At 41.9% G+C, this 24,272-nt stretch overlaps 1 protein-coding gene across 1 annotated transcript; it reads left to right on the forward strand.

The window, feature by feature from the left end:
* Positions 1–23,047, forward strand: MRI1 (methylthioribose-1-phosphate isomerase 1). The gene is made up of 6 exons (XM_069230443.1): positions 1–158; positions 4,841–5,076; positions 6,050–6,219; positions 7,111–7,287; positions 9,193–9,417; positions 21,668–23,047. Exons 1-6 carry the CDS (start codon positions 27–29, stop codon positions 21,805–21,807), a joined length of 1,080 nt encoding a protein of 359 aa, XP_069086544.1. The 5' UTR covers positions 1–26; the 3' UTR covers positions 21,808–23,047.
* Positions 23,048–24,272: the final 1,225 nt, after the last annotated feature.

Below are 24,272 nucleotides of genomic sequence, written 5' to 3' on the forward strand. Positions count from 1 at the left end.
CGGAACTGACGCGTTCGTCTGAAAAGATGGCGTTGGAGTCGCTGCGTTACAGTCGAGGCTCTCTGCAAGTTCTTAATCAGTTGCTGCTGCCGCGCGCCAGTGTCTATGAAGATGTCACAAATGTGCAACAGGGTTGGGAAACCATCCGATTGATGAAGGTTAGGGGTGGCGATTTCGTTTCGCTATAGAGCTTCCACTTCGGAGTGATTTCCGAGTCACGTGCGACTCGTGTAGAGAACGGCGTTTTTCGGCGTAGAACCATTCCACGCCGTATAGTTCAATTCAAGAACTAGAGCGCCAGGTGTCTTGGTGATGACACCGTAAGCAGGCCGTTACAAACTTGCTTTTTGAAAACGAAGGAGAACTGTGATTTTGCTCGTTTAGGTGTGTGTTTAAAGGAAATGGTCTTCTCAAGATCAGACTGTTTTAGTAAATTAATGCTGGTTATGGTTTGAATTAGCAGGTATGAAGACATGGATTCTTCATTCTAACCTCTGCGGCGGTTTGCTGCATCAACTGTTCAGTTAATCTGTTGTAGTCTTAAATTTTAAGAATAGAAAATCACAAACTAGGAACAGTGAAAAGCAAATAATTGCCTCCATATTACCTTTCAGTTTAAGTGGATATTTTTTTTGCAAGTGTCAAACTATTTGATTGTAGGTATGTATGGTGTGTGTGTAGTTTTATAAAATAGATACTTGTCCAAGGGTCAGGATGCTTCAGAAATGTATTTGCTGCCCCCCCCCCCCAAATATATATATCATTAAAAAAAACATCTTTTTTTAATGTGCCATGCGATGAGGTGAGAATTACAACATTATCATTATATCAGAATACCAACACTAAACTCTTTGATTATGTCAGTGCTCATAATTTATTAAGGTTTTGATTTTTGCCACCGCTTTGCAGCTCTGCATGGTTATTCAGATCAGTAGACCCGATTCCCGTGTGATCCTCCCTACTTTTGAAAGCAAAATGGCTTTATTTTGGCTGTTTCCTGCCTGAAGTTGCCTCTGCTTCAATAGCAGTCATTGGGGTAAATACATTCACCGATTTATTTTTTATAAAATCTCCCTCTTCTAAAATGTTGGCAGGTATGCGTGGGTGGAAGTAGACTGAAATCACCAGTTCTTGGTTGGGATGTAAGGACATACATACACCTGTGGGTCTGCTTTTGAACTTTAAGAATAAGACCTCTAATTTATTTTCATATTGCTTATAAAGATGTTACATTGTAAGTATTTTTTTTTAATATTGATGTTTTATTAAATTACACCTTAGAGAATAGGTGTTCAAGGTCGCACACGTATAGCACAACTTTTTCAAGTGGCATTTTTTGTTTAATTTTATGTTTACGGATGCATTTGCATATTCTCAGGGAGCAGTCTGGGAGCATCATAAGTGCTATAGGGCAGCTCAGGGGCAAATTAGGAAACTTCCCATTCCATTCAATGCCACTCAATTAGACAAAAAAAAGCAACAGATCTCACAAAGGAGAGACCTATTGATTTTGCCAATGCATGTTATTTTTGTCATGCTTTAGGCGTTCAGTTGCAGAAAGGGAAGACAGAATTGAAGCCTCACTGAGCTGTTCAGTGCATCTCCTCTCAAATACAGCGACATAGCCTAAGTTCAGTGCACAGGGATGTGGAATTTCGCCCAACGCCCGGGACATATTGTTTGGGGTCATGGGCAACAAGTTTTCATGCCTATTTTGTCCTTGGGACTAGTAGGCCCAACCCCTGCTGCACAAACCCTTTGACTGCTAGTTTACAAAGAAGAGAACTTCTCTACAGTTGAGGTAATAAGTGTGTCCATATGTTAATGCTGTTTGAACTTCTATTTGTGGTTCATTTATGAAAAGCTTCATTATTAGGGTGGGCTCTGTAAATAAGCATTCTACGGTCACACTGCACTACTGACAGTGGTTCGAGTAAAAAAACAAAAAAGAAAGTGTACACACATTTGAAAAGTTTAGCAGTATGAGGCTAAGTATAATGGTCCCAGAATGCTTTCTGATTAGATGCAAATGTTCGCAGAAACTTGTAAGCAAGAGTGATGATTCTTTGCTTTCAAAATAAAATGTTCAGAAAAAATGCAAGTAGGAAAAAACGTTTTGTTACTATGAAATTTGAGATGCTATTTCTTTGAAGTGTCACTTAATGAAATGTGTTGATGCATGCTAGTATTTCCAAAAAATATTCCTAATTGAAAATCAGTGTAGCCATTTTCAAAAAGGTTATGGGAAGCATGAAAATAAACAAGCACTGGCAAATCCGACTGATCTGCCATTTTTTTTCTGAGTCTTTTGGGTTTGTCAATGCGTGTCTTGTTTTGACATGGCTTTTGTAACACTTTATTGCTGTGGGAGCTGCCAGACCCTCACCATCCATTGTAACAAACACTGGCAAAAAGAAAACGTTCTCCACTGGCATACCAAAGGCATTGTAGCCCCCCTCCAGGGGACCTGCTGAGGACAGCACCTGCCTTGAGTGAGTATGGGGGAGGTGGGCCCTCCATGTTCTTTGCAGGGAAGCCCCCTCCAGTTGTTTTTACACCATTGGTTACCACAGTAGTTTCTGGCACTGAAGAAAACTACTTTGTGTGCCAATATGCTCCTTGTGGAAGAGCAGAATGTGATCACTCACAGCAAAGCCAGCTGATAGAGAAAGAAATAGAAGTTAATTATATAAACAAAATATCCTTGTTAATGAAGGATCTAATTAGGGACCCAATTCTTAAAGAAAGTCACAAAAGTGCACTTATGGTATATGTTTTTGAATTAGTAGCATTCATGAATCCATAAGAACTTACAGAAGTGGACCAGGAAATCGTAACTCCTAGAATATATTTATGAACTGTATTTTAGCACAAGCAAATATGCATGTATAGATTTGCTCATGTGACAATCTATTGAGCGTTTACAAGTTCACTTTCCCTTGAACCACTTTTTTCCCAACCCTGGAAGAACATCTATATCTGCCATTGTCAGGAGTACATTTCCAACCTTTTTCATTATGGGAAAAGATTGGAGAAGAGCTGGTGAAAATCCTTAAAACATGCAAGTTAGTAGGTTTGCAGACTCTAAGGCATTCCAACCCTGGAACTATTGCTTACTGCTTCCTCCAGCCCAAGTTTATAGATCTGCGGAAAGGTGGCAAATTAAGTAAATTGCTATAGTAGGGATTGAAGTTACAAGTATTCAAGCCATACTATCGCAGTAGCCCTGGCATAATCGGGAGAGACTATTTATCAGATCTCTTACATAATGAGAGTGCTGCCATCATTTGTTGCCACATGACATGGCACCAAAGGGAGACGCAGATTTTTTTTCAGGATAAGTAGATTTAAGAAGCAAGCTGTCCAATTTACAAGTAGAAATGTTATTAAATTCCACACTTGTCAGTGCAGGAAACAGGACACTGAAACCTGCATAATCTGCCATCAAATCTTGTCATAACAAACTCTGCAGGTTCAGTGTCTGAGCTTGCTGCTTTGGGTCAGTGTATGTCACATCAGTTCAGTGTTAGGACAAGGTGCATTTCAACTTAGGCGGGTAATCCATGCCCCACTCCACTGGCAGGTACGCAGCTGGGGGCCTGAAGAAGCCAGGACCCTCTGTGTTCCACCAACTTCATTCTGGCAAGTAGGGCACCCTACAAGAGTCCAGTCAGGCACAGAAGATCAACCCCCTGACCTGCATTGCAGTCTCACCAGCTTTGGTACAGGCCACTTTCCTTCAGTGCACCAAGCCAGCCTCGGACTGCCGTATCTGGGCCTGCTGTGATCTGCTATGGTATTGGCAGCACAGAGCACAAATCATGCGTCCCGCAGCCGGGTGGACCTCACCTCTAATACATAAAGATTGGGTACTCACGCTCTTTAAAACTGCACAGTCCACAGGCAAAGTCAAGGGCAGCTGCCTTCTCACCATCCCCCTGCTTCTGCACTCCCCACAGCCAAGTTCTAGTGGCACAATGATCATCTCAGTGTTTCACTTTCAGATTGGTGTAATTCACAAACTTGGACGGATCCCCCATCTCAGCACTGTCCAATCTTAAGAGGCATTAGTATATTCTTGTAGCAGATGATGATGGATATTGTAACCAGGTTTTTGGAGCCTCAGTCATAAATGGCTTTCTTGGCTGACAACACTCTCATACTCACCCCACCCACCCCCACCTCAGTTTTTTTTAAATTTATTTAAATAAATCGCCCACATGTGTATTCTCAAGTATTGGAATGTTTGGTTAAATGGCATGTCAGTTTTGAGTATATGTATTATAACTTTCATCGGCAAAAAGTATGACCAGTATACATAAATGTTGTGAAATAAAGGCAACAACTGTCAATTACATTTTTAAGACCACATAATTTTGTTGTAATTGAAGAAAATCTGGTTTTCCTTTGTCTACTGTGAGTATCTTTCCCAGTTATATCTATTTGCTCCATGTTAGTGCGCACACAGTTCTGAAAAACAGAACTGTGTAAGGTACTTTTACTTGACATAAAACCATCCGGGATCATATGGCTAAGTAAGCTACTTACACCAGTCGTTTGGAGCTCGAAATCTAAAATGACCAAGAAAGTTCTAATTTGTTGACTGAGAGATTGTTGGGGTGGGAGCTGGTTTTCAGGATGCACAATTTACAAGGTAAGCAGAGAGGGGGACTCGCTTGTAGGGTGCACTCACTATGTGAGTGGCTGTTGGTTTTTAAGATGTATGGGTTGCGGTCGTGGTTTGGAAAAGAGTGCTGATGGGGTGGTTGAAGATGGTTTGAAGAGCTCCTAGATTGGGAGCTAGTATACAGACTGCAAACGGGACTCTGGTGTATTTCAGGTGCGTGGCGCACCAGCGATAGCTATTGTGGGCTGCCTCAGCTTAGCCGTAGAGCTGCACCACAGTCACAAGAGGAAGAAAGATGATCTGGTGTCCTTCATTTTGGAGTCATTGGCATACCTTGTTACCTCACGTCCCACTGCCGTCAACATGGCTCGAGCTGCCATGGAACTGACAACCTTTGTCAAGCAGGAAGCTGAGAAGCCGGACACAACCTCTGAGAGCATTCAGAACAGGTAACTGGTTATTATGGAATCAACTGCCATCTAGTACACCCACAAACACTTCATACTCCATCTTTGTGTCCTCTTTCTGTAAACCCCACCACTACACAAGTTCAACCTTGGTCTTTTGGTGTTGATTCTTAGATGTGAGTCGGTAGGTTCTAACTACATTTGTATATCACATTATTTCTGTTGTCAGGACTCTGTGTCCCCCAGCCTCATATTTATCGCTCTGCCAAATTGTAGTTGGTCTGAGGAAGCAGATCCTGTCTTGTCCTCATGCTGTATCCTCAGCAAAACTCACCACCGTCATGCTGAAGTAGTGCAGTTTCTTTGCTTTCTTTTACAAATGGTTTTCTGGTCGCCCTGTCTCTGGCCTTACATCTACGAACTCCTTACCTCTGCTGCCATTTGGATCGGCTGCCCATGCACTACCTCAGGTTTTTGGATGCGTACAGCATATTTATGAATATATTTTAAAGGTTTGCCATACTCAGAGTTTAATGACTTACAGGGGCAAAGTATTTATGTATGTATCTGGTATTCCTATAACGTGAACTTTTCTGAAAGCAGCAGAACTTTGTACATGGTCAGAAGGGGATTTCCTGACACTGCAACTTTTCTGAAAGGGTTGCAGGATTGAGGCAGTTTGAGATGTGAATGGTCACCCACAGCCCTAATTGTCTGTTTCAGCTATAGCCTTTGCATCTATTCCCATTTTCTTTCTACAGATGTTCTCCTTTCTCTCTTGCTGAACCAGATATCATCTCTTCTCTTGTTCCCACTGTGGGAGGTCTTAGGTCTACCATTGTTGTGCATGCACTAGAAATCTCACCTCACCGACCTTGCTGTAGCTGCTCTCCCCTCTCGTCTTGTTCTCTCTGCAACAACTCTCTCCTTACCCATCTGCTTGTTTTTTGCTGCAGCAGGTATCACCTCTTGGATTCTCATAAAGGTCTCACTTCTTCATTTGCATCCACCTTAGTGTGATTCAGTGGGCTGAAGACATGCTGACGAAGGACATAGGGGATAATCGTCGGATCGGGGAGCACGGCGCAAAGCACATCTTGCAGAAAGTCCCAAACCAAGACATTGTTATACTGACTCACTGCAATACCGGCTCCCTGGCCACAGCTGGCTATGGGACTGCTCTAGGTGAGTCACACTGGAGGTTTCAAGGAGGCGCTGCTTCCCAGGTACACTGGAAAACTGTGCTCTTTTTGACTCTCCAAAAACGTATTTCAAAAGCTTTGGAGGGGCCTTGTGTGTCTGATTAATAACACAAAAATGTGTCTGATGGCAGCATAGAGGTATGGCTCCCTCATGTGAGTGCTATGAACACAGAAGTAGAATTCCGGTTTACCAGTACAGCAGGATCAATGAGGAGAGTTTGAGGATCCTCCTCCTTGTTCTCCAGGTATTACCTCCCATTGAAACGGCTGCCTTTTACTTGGGTGTAAAGGTTCGCCAACCAGTCTACCCTTTGGAGGATACCTCCGAGACCTGGGTCACTAGCGCACTGACAACCCCTACAGCCCTGACGCAAGCAGAGAAGAGAGTCCACATCTTCCTCCCACTTCATCCCCTATATGCTAACCCACCAGAGCCTGAGAGCTTGCCTGTGGGGTAAATGATCTGTACAACAAAAGCATAGAGAAGAGCTCCACGTTCACCTTCCTTTTAAAACGCTTAGAGCATGGAGAAAACGTCCTGAAATATTGCTCTTACTTCTTCCACTCCAGAGCACCAGCTCTTGTTTGTTGGATGACCCTGAGAGAAGCATAGGGAGCTCCACTACTGCATGAGCTTAAATTGTTTTTAAATAATGAATGCAGAAGTGAAATTGCGCAGTTGACCCTCTCTGATCTCTTCGGATGGAGGAGGGCCACTATGGCAGTGCAACGCCTCCTGCTGGGATCCACCCTCCAAAATACTGGTAGCAGTGTTTGTACAATGTTGTAGCTTCTTTGACTTTAAAGTCTGCGTAGTTTTGTATGACTGCTAATGCCTAACATACTGACTCATTTTTTCCTTTCACATCCGCAGGAGTGGTGCGCTCATTGCATGCTGCTGGCTGTCTGGCACATGTGTACTGCACGGAGACGCGGCCCTACAACCAGGGGGCTCGGCTGACTGCATACGAGCTGGTTTATGAGAAGATCCCATCCACACTTGTCGCAGACAGCATGGCCTCTTTGGCAATGAAGGAGAAAGCTGTGTCTGGTGGGTGTGACATAAGCCTCTGATTACCTTTGAGTTAATACGCTTGTGCAGTCCGTCATTGTGCACAAGGAGAGCCCTTTTAGGAAGTTTTTTTAGGGTCGAGCCTGCGTTGCATGCGCTTCACTTGCGAGATGCTTTAGTAGTTAGAAAAGGTCTTGGAGCCCCGTTCATGTCACGTCAGTGTCTTTCATTGGTTCGTGGGCTTGACTTTTAAAATCTGCTTGCTTTATTAATGGAAGGCATGCATACGTCATGCCTTTTCCGGTGGTTAGCCCTCATCGAGCGCAGCTCGCTGTTATCCGTCCGGTTTGTGGACTACTTTTTATCTTTTTTCGTAGCGTGATCTCGCTTGGCGGAAGTTGAGCACTTTGCATGATATCGACCCTGTTACATAGTTAATTGCACTTTTGCCTGTTATGTAGATAATTGCACTTTTGCTGATAGGTTTCACTACGCGTGAACTGTAGCAGCGCGATCGCGCTTCTTTTTTTTCCATTTAATGTGGCAAGAAAAGCCCGGTTGGGAGTTTACAACTGCTAATAGCTCTAACTTGGTGAAATGCGAGACCCGTTGCATTGCAAATGCTTGTTTATTATGGACTGGCTCCCATAGTTACATTTAAAAATAAAATAAAAATTTCACGTTTAAACAATGTGCAGTCCAACTGTCAGCAAAACTAGTAATGTGGAATAGAATTGGGTAGTGTCTGCTAGAAAGTCAGTTCAAGCAATTACATGTGGGTTGCTATAGCTTCGAATCTCTGGGGAACAGCAAAGCAAGGGGGGCGGTGGAATGAGACACTGTTTCACTGTCTGAAAGAACTGGGAGCACTTGAGGGTCATGCTGGTTTTAAAATCCTTCTAGGGATATTTTACTATTGTGTACTTTTAAAAGCCAAATTAAAACTCTCCAATTCCAGTGCTGCTCCTTGCCCTTTAAACAGCTGAAAAGAGGACATTAAAGACAAGTTACTTTCTGTGTCTGAGAACCTCTGACAGTTGGAATGAGGTTTGTTGGAGGTGGCACAGTCACTGCCCAAATGCCCTCACTTTGCAGGAAGTCTTGATATTCTACCTGGGATGGGACTCTGGTGACGATCACATGGTGGTGGGCATTAGTCTTTGGGTCCAAATAGTGTAAAGGTCTGAACTGAAAGTAGCAAATTTTAACCTGAGAAAGTGAAGGTCCAGATTTTCTTCCTGTGTAAATGCCCTTTAGAGGTTGAAAGAGTCTAGTGGTGGGAACTCTAACAGGGGGTATGGACAAACACCTCCCCTTAGAGAGAAAAGTCCGAACTGATTCAGAGTGATAACCCACTTTTTCATTTGTTCAATGATTTCTGGGGAGGCTGAAATCCAGAAAAGATGTCCCAGTCCCCCCCCCCCCCCTCCCCTCCCCTCCTGAAGTGGTCATTTCTGTCGCCCCGGAAGAAACCGCTCTAGTGACCCAGAACTGAAGATCAAATACTACATGATGCTTTGTTCTATATGAATTTTGCAATGACCACACATCATTAGATGTTCTGTTATATATGAATATTTTAATGCCTTGAGAAAGCCCTATGTGGACTCACCATCGAGGGTGAAACACGTGTCAGCTGTTGTCTGATCTGCATGTTTCAACTTTCTTCTAATACCCTGGAATAAATGATTAAAGACTATGCTCAGTTTAAGTTTAATTAAAACATTTGGAAATCATTGAACAAATGAACAAGTGGGTTCTCACTCTCAATCAGTTCTGAACTGAAAGTAGGAGTATGTGCACAGAGCCAATCTTGTGACCACATTGTGGCGATCCAGGCTTTGCGTGAATTAGCAGTTTAAGAGCCAGTGCATGAGTACAACATTCTTTATATTACTCCTCATCCGCTCTTCTCTTCTTCTCTCTCCACTTTGCTGTTTCCAGCTGTCATCGTGGGTGCAGACCGGGTTGTGGCTAATGGAGACACGGCCAACAAAGTGGGAACCTATCAGCTGGCCATAGCTGCAAAGCACCATGGGATACCCTTCTATGTGGCAGCCCCCACAACCTCATGTGACCTGAGCCTTGAAGAAGGGGACAAAATTGTGATAGAGGAACGCCCCAGCCAGGAGCTGACTGATGTGAACGGAGTCCGAATCGCTGCTCCAGGTGAGCTTCTGATATGGACTAGAATGGAGTGCAGGGTTTTATTGCAGCACCAGGTGTGCCTCTGGTATGAACTAGAGAGGAGCTTGATCGCTGCTTCATATGATCCGCCTGCATAGGCTAGACGGCAGTGTAGAGCTTGAATGCAGCTTGTGACTAGGCTCTCTTATGGACGTGAGAGGGGAGCATGAACACTGCTCGAAGTGAGGGGAAAAAGTATATATAGTTCTAGAGAGTGGAGCTTGATTGCAGCACTAGGTGAGACTGAGATGGATGTTGAGAAGGAATTTAACGGCTTTTGGAAAGTAGTTTTACAATATCCTCCTTGTCTGACTCTGGCCCAGTATTCAAATTCATGGAAAATAATTTGGTCATAAACCCAAAACAATATAATAATTTTCTTGTATTTATTAGACAAAACATGAAATATTGTGAGCAAGCAAGTGGTGCTTGAGAACATTTTCTCTAAAAATATAAAACGATACTCATTTAGAGTACATCAAAGTTCCTACATAATCAGGTATGATGAAGAACAACTGGAGAAAAAACATGTCTAAAAGAATAGCTAAAGGGTGAATTGATCGTAAGTCAGGAGAATTTGAATTGAGAAGGGGCCAAAGACAAAAAAGATCCTACTTCGAATTGCCCTACAGCCAAATGTATTTCTTTGTGAAACCTGGAATCAATAACCATTGACTGGGTAATCAAAGTGTATGAGAGCAAACATGGCATTTCACTTTTTCTCAGAATAAAAGATGGATTTCCATGGATGGCTCTACTCTGTGAGTTTATTTATTCTAACTGATATTTTGCAAAATACAACTCAAAGCAAATTCCACATTCACAAAAATATACCCTATCCACATTCATATTTATTGTAGAACCACATGATTGCACAGTGTGTAAAATGTCTAATAATCAAATGACCATCTGAGACTATTAATTGACATTGCACAAGGCAAGCATACCAGCCCCTTCCTGGATTTGGCCATATATAGTCCCAAGCACAAGAAAGGTATACTCTCAGGTAGTAAGTAGTTATTCCCTCATCCCAGCATGTCCCAACCCTGTTCACTCCACAGCTGTGCATCAAGTTCTAGTGATGAGTCCTCTGTAGTCTTAAAAACATATTTCCTGACTGAGCCCCAAATATTGTGATCTTTCGGCTGTAGGAAGTTGTATCCTTCTGTCAAGGTGTAGCTCTTAGTCATATCCAAGAGCCAGGTTCTGACCTTGAGGATCAAGGTGTGCAACCAGGTAATGGCCAGCCTGCGTTTGGTGAATAACAAATTAATCACCACCTTTTGTCTAGAGATAGCTCATTAGGGCAGTTAATGGGGACAACTAGATATTCTGCTCTGCTATTTGATATGACCTCCCACCAGTACGGCTGTACCAGGAGGCAGTGTCATGCCAAGTACATGAAGTCAGCCTATGGAGTTCGGCACCTATGACCGGGGACTGTGCAAGGAATTTAATCTGTTTAGCGATACTGGTGTATGGTATAACCTATTGATGTATTTGCAGTGTAGACGTTTGTCTGTAGTTACTTAGGGGATACCAATATTGTCTGCATAGAGCAGGCCTTTCCACACATATCTGAAATGTTCACTCCAGCGAATTACTCTATTTGCATTATAAAGGATTTATTTTGTAGGATGCACATACCTTTATAGTGAACCCAGGCAATGTCATTCATCTTGATGATACTGAATAATGTATTTGCTCTTCCTTGAAAAAAAACAGAAAAATGATAATGTGCTATACAGCAGTACTTCCCAAACTGTAGGTCGCCAAGCAGTTTCTAGAGAGTCACGAAAGAGCAATACAGGTTCCTTTACATTTTGCATTTATCTTTTCCCATTTGCTGTGCTTCAGAGACATAGGTGAAATGACAGGCTTTACATTTTGACAAAATGCTGCTTATTTTTGTTACATGAGGATTGGTCTTTTCTTTCTCTGGCTGCAAAATGAGAGGATGGTCTAAAGTGAAACTATGTGACAGTTTTGCTTGGGATACATGGAGTGTGAAAGGAAAAGCTGTAAGAAGTCATTTTTTTGTAACACAACAACATTTAAATACCTGTAAACAAACTCTACACATTTCAGAATACATCAGTAGTTAGGAAAGAAAAAAATAAGCACTTTTTTGTAATTCTGTGTGTTGGAAACAAGTAGTTTAAAAGGGTCAAAACAAATCCAGGCACCTTTACTTGCTGATGCGCAAACAATAAATATTCTCTATTTCAGCATTTTATATTTTTCCTTCTATATAGTTTTATCAGTAAAACTGTCTATACAAATCTAATGGTCCTTTCAATAGAAAATGTGCTGTCTGTAAATGACAGAACACTATTGCACGTTAGTTCAGTAACTTACTTGCAACAGTGTGCTCCGAATCCATCACCAGATACATACTACACTCTTAGCACTCCGTTGCTGAATACATTTGCTACACTATGTGGTAAGATAGTATTTTTCACAATTCCTACAACTTAAGTCATGTAACATTGATGTCAGCACCCCCACTCTGAAAATTGTTCCAGCACCAGTGGTGAACTATGTCCCTAAGTTCTGTTTCAAAACAAACCCTTGCAAATATTCCCAAGCAAGACTCCGGTGAACCTTCCAGTACTTGTCACTGATGTTTTTTTACTTCTCAAAGCCATTTCAACAGATAATGTGCTCACAACATGTAATCATTTACAATCACCCCACTTGTGTATGACTTTCACACTTAAATTGAGAAATATGGACGTGGCCTAATAGCCAGAGCTAACAACTTTTCTGGGGAACCTGGTTTGAGACCTGGTGTTGGCTCTGGGCCAATAACGTAACTAATTTTAACACAAAAATGGAGGCCTTACCCCATACTCTGCTGCAGAAGGGATTTTTCAGATGTGCTATAATCACTGGTATCAGCACCAAGATTTTTAGAAACCCTGTCATTTTAGTGAACAGATGCCACAAGCCAGCAGCCCACTCTGAACCGTTTTCCCAGTGCAGTTCACCACCCGCCACTTTTATGGGCAGCTTAATATCTTGGCCACAGTCTGAGAAAGATATATCGAAGGGCATGGTCAAGGTAATGACATTTACAAACAATTTCTGTTAGATAGGAAGACAAAAATTGTAAATAGCATGTTATTTTACTAATTCACAACATTTTGAAATCACGTCTACTGCTGTAATAGGAAATGGCCCAGCCTCTTGTAATGTCTTTAAAGCTAGGTGGGTTGCAAAAAGTTGTTCTTAAAATTGGGTTGTGGTTCCAAAACGTTTGGGAAGCGCTGCTATAAATCCTGATGCCTTTTGCAATTGCTTGCCAGACAATCAACACTAATTAACATCAAGACAAAGGATTTCATTTTCCACTGGTGTCTTGAGGCCACAATACTGTTGCACTCCAGCTGAATTATCAACTAATTCTTTTCAACACTTGACTCTCTCACAGTACCAGGGGCGATATCTGAGTGCTCATTTCATATCCTTGTCACGCAGCCCTTTCAGGGGCAGATTTAAGGTGGCTCAGGTGAAACGTTTGAAGGTCAAAACAGGAGGCCATATTCTAAAAATATGGAGATCTCAGTTGGAAAAACTGAAGGGAAATTTTTACTCTGATAGGAGAGTTGCCACTACATCAAAGGGCACTTTGTTGAATCTCTGCCAGTCTGTTGAGCAAACTGTTGTTTTAGAGGAAGCTAGATGATGTGCAGCCTTCAGTGTCTGTGATGTACATTGGCAGCCTCACTCAAAAGCGACCGCCAACTTGGGTGGCACAAGCCTGGATTCCAGTCTACTCTACCATTCACGTGCCCAAGAGCAGATGTGAAAAATCTAAATTGATGTTCCCTTCCTTCCTCAGAAGCCTAGATATGGCGACGTTCACACACTTTACCTTGAGGAAGCTGGAATTGCGACCCCTTTCCCCCTTATGTTGAAATGCGGGGGGAGGGGCTTGCACATCCACTACAGATTATGCCCCTTCTACATTTGGGCTGTCATTGCCTGGGTCGAGAGGGCAGTAACCATTGTCATTAAGTGGCCTGATCTTTGGGTAACCCCTCTTTCCCCCTCATGTGTAAACCAAAAAAAAAAGAATCCCATCAGTGTGTTCATTATTGTCTAGCTAACTGAGGAAACATCTACGTAGCTGCCTAAAAAACAGTCTCAACACAACCCAAAGCATAAGTAATCTGCATTGCTTATGCAGTCAGTGTCCATTTGCCTGCCTGCCTGATGCCACCTCATCTCTACATCTTGGAGGTTCGATTGAGCAAATAGCATTTCTTGGAAACGCTACTGTCCATTAATCACAGTTTGTATTTGGCCAAACCACTGTATCACCCCTAGAGCCAGCAATAGCTGTAAAGGGAGCCAACGGTATTAGAAACGGATGCCTCTGTAAAACTGGTGCAAGTTACCTGTTGCTATGCAATGCTACTTTTCTAAAGAGTTTTGCTGCGTTGCAAACCATAGATACTTCACTGCAGCTAAATCATGCCGTGCCATTCAACAACCTAAATTGTTGCTTGTCCTGCCTGTATTCTGGTTCATTCACAGATACATAGGAGGGGGGCTGACAGAATGAATTACTGCCATTGAAGATAGGGTGAGTGAATTTATCGGATGCTGTAAGGTTCATGTCAAGCGTTAGGGTTTCAGCAGCTAGTTTCAGGTTCTACACATACATGTAACTACACTTTTGATCTTATTTTTACCAAATCAGAAAGTTGCAATCTTTCGAAAATTGTCGCTGTCGCCTGACCCAATCACATGGCGATTTTTGTTTACAATTACTATTCCTAGCGATATACTTAAAAGCAGTAAAGCATATTTCCTAAACAGACCATGGTCTATGCTCGACCAAATATGGCTAACGCTAGATACTACTGTGCCCCAGAGCTCATTAATAATATTGAAAATGATTAATCCGAAATTAATGGCTGGATTACTTTCTGCACTTTACTCTTATGTTCCAATTAAATCTAGGAACCGTCACAAGTCTATTCCAGCCAAGCGGTAGTTTACAGGAGGGCTAGCAAAAGCATAGAGACAGTGCAGAAAACACAAATGCATTTGGAGGGAAACCTATGCAAAGAAAATAAAAATAGAATGATTATCAGAAACTATAAGCGGGTCTTTAAACAGGCATGAAACAATGACTCACTTAACATGTCCCGAGCTGCTTTTTCAATTGTCAAAGATTTGACCGTGCCCAGGGTTGACTCTTCTCAATCAACACATACACAGGATCCCTTTGAAACTATTTCTAATTAGTTCCATGATACAATAGCTATCAAATCCACTTTTCAGACTAAATTAGAAGTTGCTCAACCTTATGCTAAAGATACAATTCACCCAAGCTTGTGTGTCCTTAACGCCAGTAGTAATAGTTTATCCTCTTTTAATACTGTTTCAAAAGACCAGGTCTGTGCAACAAATGCCAAAGAATGTCTTTGGGTTCGCCTTTAGACCCACGCCCTGCAGACGACATGAAACTTTTGTATAATACATTGACACCACAGTTTACTGCTTACTGTAATCTGTTTTTCGATTCTGGATTCGTGTCGCCTTCCAGGAAAGAGGCAATTGTCACCTGTCTTCTGAAGAAACCTAACTCGCCACCCTGTGTTCTGGTGATTATCACCCAATTTCTTTATTGCGTTTTTAAAACTGAGAGCGGCGTAAGCTCGCCACTTTGTTGATCAAAGAAAACAAGTTCTTTACAGCAATTACTCTGGTAGTCGTGTAGGCTTTAGTTCTAAAATAGTGGCTCAGATGCATTGATCCTCTTGGATCTGTCCACGGCCATTGACACAGTGTGCCATTCATTTCTCTCTCAGCACCTTAAATATACTGGTGTTGAGGGCATGGCCCTTACCTGGCTTGCTTTGCTGCTATGACGCTGGTCTCAAGCAGTGTTGATGAAACATACTAAACATTCTATGTCAAACTTTAAATATCTAACCATTGGGGCACCTCAGAGCTCAGCTTTAAGACCTACTCTTTTAATATTAGTCGAACTCCATTAATGGCATTAATCCATTCCTTTGAAATCTATTTATTTTCATATGCTGATTATTCCGTTTATAAAACGGACTGTTGTTTCCTTCAAGAATGTGATGGATTGAAAAAACTGCCCGTGTGCAGTTATACAGCAGATGAGCAGCAGCTTCTTGTGCCTCTCCACAGATAAAAGTGAAGTCCTGATCTTTGGCATTCCTTCTTATTGGTCAAATGACTGCTGGCCACTTGAAATAGGTTGCTCCCCCAGTCCCATCAGTTTACGTTAAGAACCTGGGGGCTATTTTTGATTCAAAGCTATCCTTCAAACCACACATCACAGAACTCTCACTCAGTTACTTTCACTTTGCAAACCCTGAGAAAGATCATTCATCTACTAGCTCAGAATCACATGAATACTGTAATTCAGACTTCAGTAATCTCACACATTTATTATTGCAATTCCTTTTATTTAGGACTTCCAAGTTAACTAATGTCAAAGTTACAACATATTCAGAATGCCACTGGTACTGTGAGTTAAATCCAGAAACAAAGATTCTGATTTTTGTGCTAGAGAAGAAGCACACACATACACAAAATATATAGTGACAGCTTATGTACCCTTCAAATCTGCGTCACCTGCTCTAGGCAGTTTACTACTGCATCAGGGGTTCACCATTGAAAAGAAACTATACACCTAACCATATTACAGGTATTTTTAGGCCTCCAAAATAGCATTTTGTTTGAGAGCCTCCCATTCGCTTCAAAGGGTAATTCATTTGGGCTCTTCTTGCAGTAATTCAGCACCACAACCACCACCTTACTTCGCTTTATGGACACCTGTCCTTAGAATTAAACTATAATGCGTTCTGAGCACCTTATACCAGATGATATGGCAGGTGGGAATGTGCAGCATAAGGACCACGGGGAAGGCAATAAGCCAATCTGATTTAAGCAGGACATTACCATGTCCAAGCCAGTCCATTTTTACAGTCTAGAAAAGCTCTTCTCTGTATTTGGGAATAGTTATTGTAGCATGCCCAAAGGAGTCAAATTCAAAGTTTTAAACGAAGAAGTTTGGTCTTATAAACAATACTGAATTAATTCATTTTAGAACACTTTCACTGGTAGCAAACCAGAGCGCTCAGAGTCAGGACCCACAGATGTTTGTCAAGAGAAGCTTATTTGAGTTAATCAAATCAAAATGTTTTATGGCCCTTGCCCAATGCTGCAACAGAAAACTATGAATGGATCTAGAACACTACATCCGTGATCACAATCCAGAATGACATCAGTGCTTTCAGTTGGGCTGTCTAAAAACATATTTTTTCATATAAGTGTAATTAAAACGGTCAGCTGTATCACTGGGCTTCTCAGGATCTGAATTCCAGGAGGATACTGCGAAGCTAGCCTATGAAAAGTAGGAGTCCAGTGCCCAATAAGAACATATGTGATGTTCTTTAAAGATCCACCTAGAGAAGGCAGATGAGTGTGGCATATCTGAAATATTCTGGAAAGGGTTGCTGAATTGAAGGCAACACTGGAGTCATTTTCCGAAGGAATTGTGGTAGTTAACCATTGATTAAGCACAAAAGTTAACTATTTGAAAAAAGATGTAAGAATTATCACATTAAAGACTGAAGACCATCTGAAACGTTCAAGGATTTTGAATCTTTGATTACCCATAATTTAGGAATCAATAATTAACCTTTTTGTAAAATTAATACACTGTTCCAGAAATAACTAGAAATTGATCCAGCAATAATGTTCAAGGACAGAATTCCATGAAGCCCTGAAAACACAACTGAGTCCACAGGCAAGAGTGGCCAGTTTTGTGGATTATGATACCGAATAAATTCTTCTTGTTAGACCTAGACTTTTTTGGTACTGAGCTAACAAACATTCCAGGTGTAAAGCCGTATGGTGTTCAGTGTGTGTGTGTGTGTGTGTTTTTATTTTAAGTGCTTACTCATACCAACATATGCTTTCTTATTCCATTCACATATTTCCTGACAGTGCATTGTTAAGACCAGTTTTGTAGTTATGCCCCGGTGTCTTGTTGGCTTCAAATATAACACCATAGTCCCTAAAAACAAATTCACACCAAGAGTTTCCTCAGGAGGTCACTATCCATACAGCGTTTGTGCGTACAACCCTCCTGGTGTATTTAGAACGAACCATGTGCTTTCTTATTTTGGGGGTCTTTAAGTGTGCCTGTCCGGTCTTGCAAGCAGGATGTCGAAATTCTTCTACCATGTTAAGGTGTTTCCATATTCTGCCTATTTCTGAAGCTTATGGGTTGAAGGATCCATGTAATATCAAGAAGGGCTGACTTACCAGGGATATTGTGGATTTTTAGCTGTGGTCACTGTAGGTTTCTCAACTGACTTGTGCTGCAGCCACCCAACTATCTCAACACAATTGTGTTCATCGCTGTAGACTGGGCACAGAAGAGCTTGCAATCTGTTCCACGTGCCACACATTTTTCTGCATATGTATTTCTCAGTAACTCGTGTCAAACTGTTCCTTGGTCTGGTGCATTTGTAGAACGCCCATTCAAGAGAGATGTTGGTTTATTTCTAGATTCTCACAGAGTAAAAACTGAGGCATGGAGGAGGCGCTTCAGTTTTCCTCATCATTAAATTGCACTTACTTTCCTTTTGCATCCGGTTTGTCAGATAATTATAACTTGAATGGGGAAGGGGTGGTCATCAAGCATTGCACCTTAGAACACAAAGGAGGGGGTTGTATTGGGGGGGGAAAAAAAAAAGATAACTGTAAAAAGAATACGGAGATCCTGATTTGGTCATCCGGGAAGACTTTATTAAGTGAAGGGGCAATCTCCATGGTAGGGATGCGCCCTCATCATATAAGAATTGTGATGAGAAAGTCTGGACTTAAAGCAATAAAGATGTGTTATCAGACCATTTACCAGGTTCATCACAGGCTAATTCCCAATGTCATTGTGGTAACCTGTCCTTGTGGCCACAGGGCAGGCGGGGCCTACTGGGCACAAACCATGATAGTTTAGGTAGTTTGCCACTGGTGTCCTGAGGTCTGTCCTACTTTGGCTCTGCACACTGGGCCAAGTACAACACTTTCTGCACTTGACTCTCAGGGCACCAAGGGCAAGCAGTCAATGTTTCTCAGATATGTAGTGTGAGGGCCAAGAGCGCACTACTCAACAGCCAACCAACAGACAAAATAACATGTTGTCCATCCCAACACTTATCTTTTAGGTACAAGAAAGTACTTTAACCTCACCACAGAAGCAAATTGGAATGCAATTACACAGTTGTAACATAAATTCTTATTCTCAGTAAGGCAGTTGAATCCCTCCCCACATCAGTTTACCCTTCTCCCAGTTGGTTTTCTTTCTCTACTGCTACAGGATATATCTTATGACAACAGTCCCCAATATGTCGTGTTCATTGGCATCCACTAGTCACAAGTGCAGATTACATCACATTTCCTTAACCCCCTACCGCCGATCACTTGTGCAACTCAGTAAAAAAAAAAAAAACATATATAATCTCCACGTTCACTCTGGCAACAAAGTCTCAATTTCAGGCAGAGCCTCTTCTGCATCTTCTCTGGCTCATTCCGGAGCCAAGCTAGGCCCTGTTTTTTATCTGCTTGTTGACACTGCAGTTCAAGTACCAGAAATCTCAGTAACCGCTTCAGTTCTGGAGCCATGATGTTGCCCTTGCAGTGGAACCGGGAAAGCTAAATGAAGCTGGATTAGCAGCGGCACCCGTCTTCGGCAGTGATAGCATCCCTGGCTGGGTGTAGACAGGTACTCATTTCAGCAGTTGCAGTCTTTGACTGCCATCACTCTTCCTGATGCAGCAATTTTGAGACTGGCAAAAATGCAGGTCCTGCTTTGAAATATCCTCAGAATGAAATACCGAAACTACAGATTCTCTCTCTCCCACCCCTACCATCTACTGAATGCTAGTGCTCAGGAAGAACTAATCCGCAATCTTTTGCCAACCTCGTCATTGAATTTTTAAGGGAAGCCCTTTCTACAGCATCCATCACTTCAGTGTCTTGGTATCAAACATTCAGCCATCTGAATGCAAGCAGTACATTTTCACTGGCTGGAGAAGCTGTCCTCGTCCTCTATCCTGTACCATGCTTAATCGGAGGCATCCAAAATGGACTCCTAGTAGCCTCGTACTTTGACTTATATGTGTGCTACACATTCACTGCACACAAAAGCACTCGACATGCAAACAGGATGGCAGAGCATGGTTCTTGGGGTTCACATAACTTAGAGTGACTTTAAACAAGACGGGGGGGGGGTCCCCTTGCAAAAACAATATTGTATGTAGAATTTCGTGTCTAACTAACCTATTTTTTATTTTTTTCCATTGTAGGAAAGAGAAGGCAAGTGTGACGATGTTTAATGCACTACTTAAGGAGATATATATTTATATATATACACACACACACACAGTACTTAAATGATAGCTTTAATTGCTAAATATTTGTAATGCAAATAAATGCCCCTACACAATTGGCATTCTTGCTTCAACAGAAAAAAAAAATCAAAGCACTGCTCTGAGGATCGTCACTACTCTGTCTGTTGCCAATGTACACCTAGCACTGCTCTGAGGATTGTCACCACTCTGCCTGCTGACGATATACACATTGTCTCCTAAATTAACTTCCCCCAGCATTACCCCTCCTCTTTCTGTGTGTACAATTCTCTGCCTAGATTGTGACCTTCAACTCTATTGGATAAGAGAAAGAGAGGGGAAAGACAAATGAGAAGGGTAGGGAGGTAAAAAGAACAGTGAAGCAAGAAAGGTGAAACAGAGAGAGAAGGGAGATAGAGATGAGGTAAAGAGACATGTGAAATAGGGAGAGACAAAGTAAAGAGGGAAAGGTGAAGTAGCTAAAAAGAGCTACAGACATAACACGGGCAAAAGGTTGGTAGAGAAAAGGGTATATAGATAATGTTTTAGGGTGGAGTAAAGTGATCGAACTAGAGGTGAAGGAAGAGGGGAGTGTTAAGGACGCAGAAATGGAATGCACCAGCTATTGAGGGGGGGGGGAGAGGTAAAATACAAGGAGAACTGAGTTAGAGAGAAGTAAAGTCCTGCAGTTCGAGGTGAGCATGTAAAGTGATGAGGTAGCGAGAGTAGGATCAGGAGATAAAAGCTAGAGAGACTGGTGACGTAGTGAGAGGGTGACATGAGAGGAGGTATAGAAAGATAGGACCAGTAATGAGAGATGAGATGTAGAAAGGAAAGAGATAAAGTACGTAAATGGAGAAGTAAAGAAAGACAGTTGAGGTTGACACTGAGGTAGAGCTGGTGAAGTGAAAGGTGCAGAGGGAGGAAAGGAGGTAGAGAAAGAGGTAGCAAAACAGGGGCAAGGTAGTCAGAGATGAAGTAGCGTTAGCACAGGTGAATCAATGGCAGCAAATAGCTAAATTAAGCGGTTAGGTGGAGAGGATCGATGTGAAATAAGATAGTGTGAGGTGTTGAGAGCTGAGATGTAGAGAGGTATAAGGTAAACAGATGTAGGTGAGATAAAGAAGGGGTTTAACGCTGAAATAAAGACAGCAGTGATGTAAGGTGAAGACGTGAGGTGGGGAGACTAGGAGAGTGCTGCAGATGGGAATGAAAGCTGAGGTTCACTTTGTAGGTACGAAGAGTTGAGCTACAGAGGGGTGAGTGAGTAGAGAGACTGATAAAGAGAAAAACTGAGAGAGACCTTTGAAGTGGAAGAAGTGAGGCAAGGTAAAGAGAAACGAGCCAGTAGAATATATTTTTTATTTTTATTTAATTGCACTAAAGAGCACAAGGGTCAGCATTGAGCAGGCCAAGCATGCCCAGCTATTACATTAAAAAAATATCTATATATTTTTTGTTATTGGGACAGGGCCTGGGACCGCTTTGATGCAACACCGATAGACTGCTCTTTCAGTGGCAAAATGCAATTGATTTTGGAGAGGTGGGGGGGAAGCTTATTGTGTGCAGAGGTGACATGGCCATTCCTGTACCTTTTTATAGTCATTTGTAGAAGAGTGTAGATCTATCTATCTTTCTGTAGTGGTAGAGAAGCTATAGAATGCTGGCAGCGCCACAGCGGGTCATTCCAGTGGTTTAGAAATATTTGCATACGTTTGTACGTTGTAATTCAACCTGTGTGTTTTTGAGTATTTGGGGGGTCTAGACTTGCCGTGGCTTACAAAACGTTGTGCTCACTGATGTATTTTACTCTACTTTCTCCCCAGGTATCGGTGTATGGAACCCTGCCTTTGATGTCACCCCTGCAGATCTAATCACTGGAGGAATCATCACTGAAATAGGGGTTTTTCGCCCCCACGAGCTGCGATCAGCTCTTACCAAGCCAATGAATGTGGACTGCCAATAGCAGGATGGGTGTTCTTGAATTCTGGAACTCTTCCGGGGTGGCTAGGTTACAGTAACTTACAGTAACAGAATAGTGCCATTAATGACTAAAAAAACTGTTTTTATACCATGGCCTCTTCATCTCTTTCTCATTACATAATGTTTCTAGGATTTCTCCCAATAACGACCATCTGCATAAGATAGTCTAGTGGCTGTGGTGTCACTAAGCGACAATTTTGTGTAGCTGCATTGTTTCTAGAAATGCTTTTCTATGTAAAATCAAGTGTTTACTTAACCAATCATAATGAACGAATTAGGTTTAGTGCATTAATTAGCCAGCTGCAGTGTTCTGTGTGTATTGTGCACAAACAAAGGTTCATGATGAATACTGTCTTCGAGGTCGATTTTAAAAGTTAGAAACTTAAAATCTGTACAACTGTTTTGACTATGATGGATGGGCAATAACTAGTACTGGATTTTTGTCAAAGGAGGAATAACGGGTGACAACAGGAGAACAACATAGACATGAGAGCACAGAAACATTGAGCAGAGGATCTTCTTTGGGATTGGAGCAGGATTCCTAATACCATGTATATGTTGAATCAGGACATTACCTCTACGTCTCTGGACCTTGTCCTAGTTGTTACCTTATGAGGTTGCTCTCCACCTCCAAAGAAGGAGAAAAGCTTAATGAAATGCTGTCAATGAAAGAACCACCCACCCTTAGCTCAGTGCCACAAGAGAGCTTGCATTCCCACTACCCTCCTGTGTTTTTTCCCTGTCTAGCAAGAACTTTAAGAAGTATAGATCCTTGTAGGGATTGGACCTTTGTTGATGCTTCTGAACACTGTCTCCCAGCATGAGGCAAAGGAGTGAAAGCCTTCTGGTCGCTTCTGGCGGCAAAGGTTTATCTTGTCCGAGGTGAGGGTGTCTAATAAGAGAGTGGTATGTTCCCTGGGTTTGAGGAAGTGGCCTATGATCGATGCATGTGCAGTGGTTGTCTGAGAGTAGTGTACTGTGCAAGCTTTCAGTTTCTCCCAACATCAAAGGTGAATGGGATGTGTTGTCAAGGTAACTAAAAGGCGGTTGGCTGGGCTGTAATTATTGCTATTTTGTTTTTAAAATTGGCAAACATTACAGAAAAAATACACACGTCCCCTTCTACTGTTCCTCCTGTTCTCCTTCATCAAAGAGATCCAGATATTGTGGTGGGAAGGAGAAGAAAAAATGAAATTAAAACTTTGGTTGCTTTACAGAAGAAAGAGCATGATCTGTGTGTAAAGAAAAATTAAGCTCTTGAAGATGTTTTGCATGGGGAAATCTCTTCTAGACTTGCATAATGTACCTAATTCTGCTATCGACTAGTTGGATCTAGAAGTGCTGGTGAATGCTGGGAATGCCCGCCCTCTTATGGGCCCCGGTAAGGATGGGCAGGGCTTATCTTTGGCAGGATTTCCTAAAGTTTGAGGTGGGATCTACCTCGTAAAGTAATGACTAGGACGAGTAGGACTAAGAGTAATGTCCAGTTACTTACCAATAAATATAATTATCCTTAGTCCCTTTTTGTCCTTGTCACAGTAATTACTTTTCAGGTGAATTTCACCTCAACTAGGAGAGAAAACAGGAAGTGGTGGGTTAACCCCACCCATCCTAGAGTATGATAAAAACGCGTCAATCCACATCAGGTCCTGACCATACTAAGTCACATGAAGGTCAGCTTTCAGGATGAGTTGTAATAATAGTGGCAAGGGTAAATGCTATTTACAGGTAAATCACCCAGCATTATCCCTATGCCCCATGTCCTCGTTGCAGTCGTTATTTTTTTAGGCTTACCCAAACAAAAGCTTGCCATCACGACAAACTGGAATCTCAATAGAAAACTGAAAACAGATTACTCCAATGCTGCTCACTAAATTGTAATCAGTGTAAGAACAAAATAATTAAAATTATGTAGAAAGTACTGCATTCTACACATTTTCCCCAAATTACTTGCTGTCCTTAACTGTCTCAGTATTTCACAAAGGCTTGAGCTGAGGCTTAGGTAGGCACTGTACTGATCTCTGACAGGGGAACTCCTTGTACCTCATCCCAAAAGGCTGCCACCTCACTAGTGGATCTACCTTGTATCTTCTCGGTTAGAGCAAGATTAGACAAAGTGTATGTCAAAACAATAATAGATCTAATCTATCTACTTAAAGTAACATTCAAGCTTTGTGCCCTTGATTGACACTGCCAAAAGTTACAAAGAAACCTTCGGAGTTACATTTCAGTTGCTCTCTTAATATCCAATAAATGAAAAAGTTCCTCCTCCTCCTTGGATGACAGAGAATGAAATAACACAGGAAACAATACTTGTTCCTTGTGCATCTTAAATGCTACCTTGAGAAGGAAAGCCAGATTGTGCTTTAAAAAGACTTCATCTTCCAGAATCTTTATTTAAAAATAATGCAGGTCTTCATAACAATGCTTCCATGCCCCAATCCTCAG

This window comes from Pleurodeles waltl, chromosome 4_2 (genome assembly GCF_031143425.1).
Source record: "Pleurodeles waltl isolate 20211129_DDA chromosome 4_2, aPleWal1.hap1.20221129, whole genome shotgun sequence".
Classification (NCBI taxonomy): domain Eukaryota; kingdom Metazoa; phylum Chordata; class Amphibia; order Caudata; family Salamandridae; genus Pleurodeles; species Pleurodeles waltl.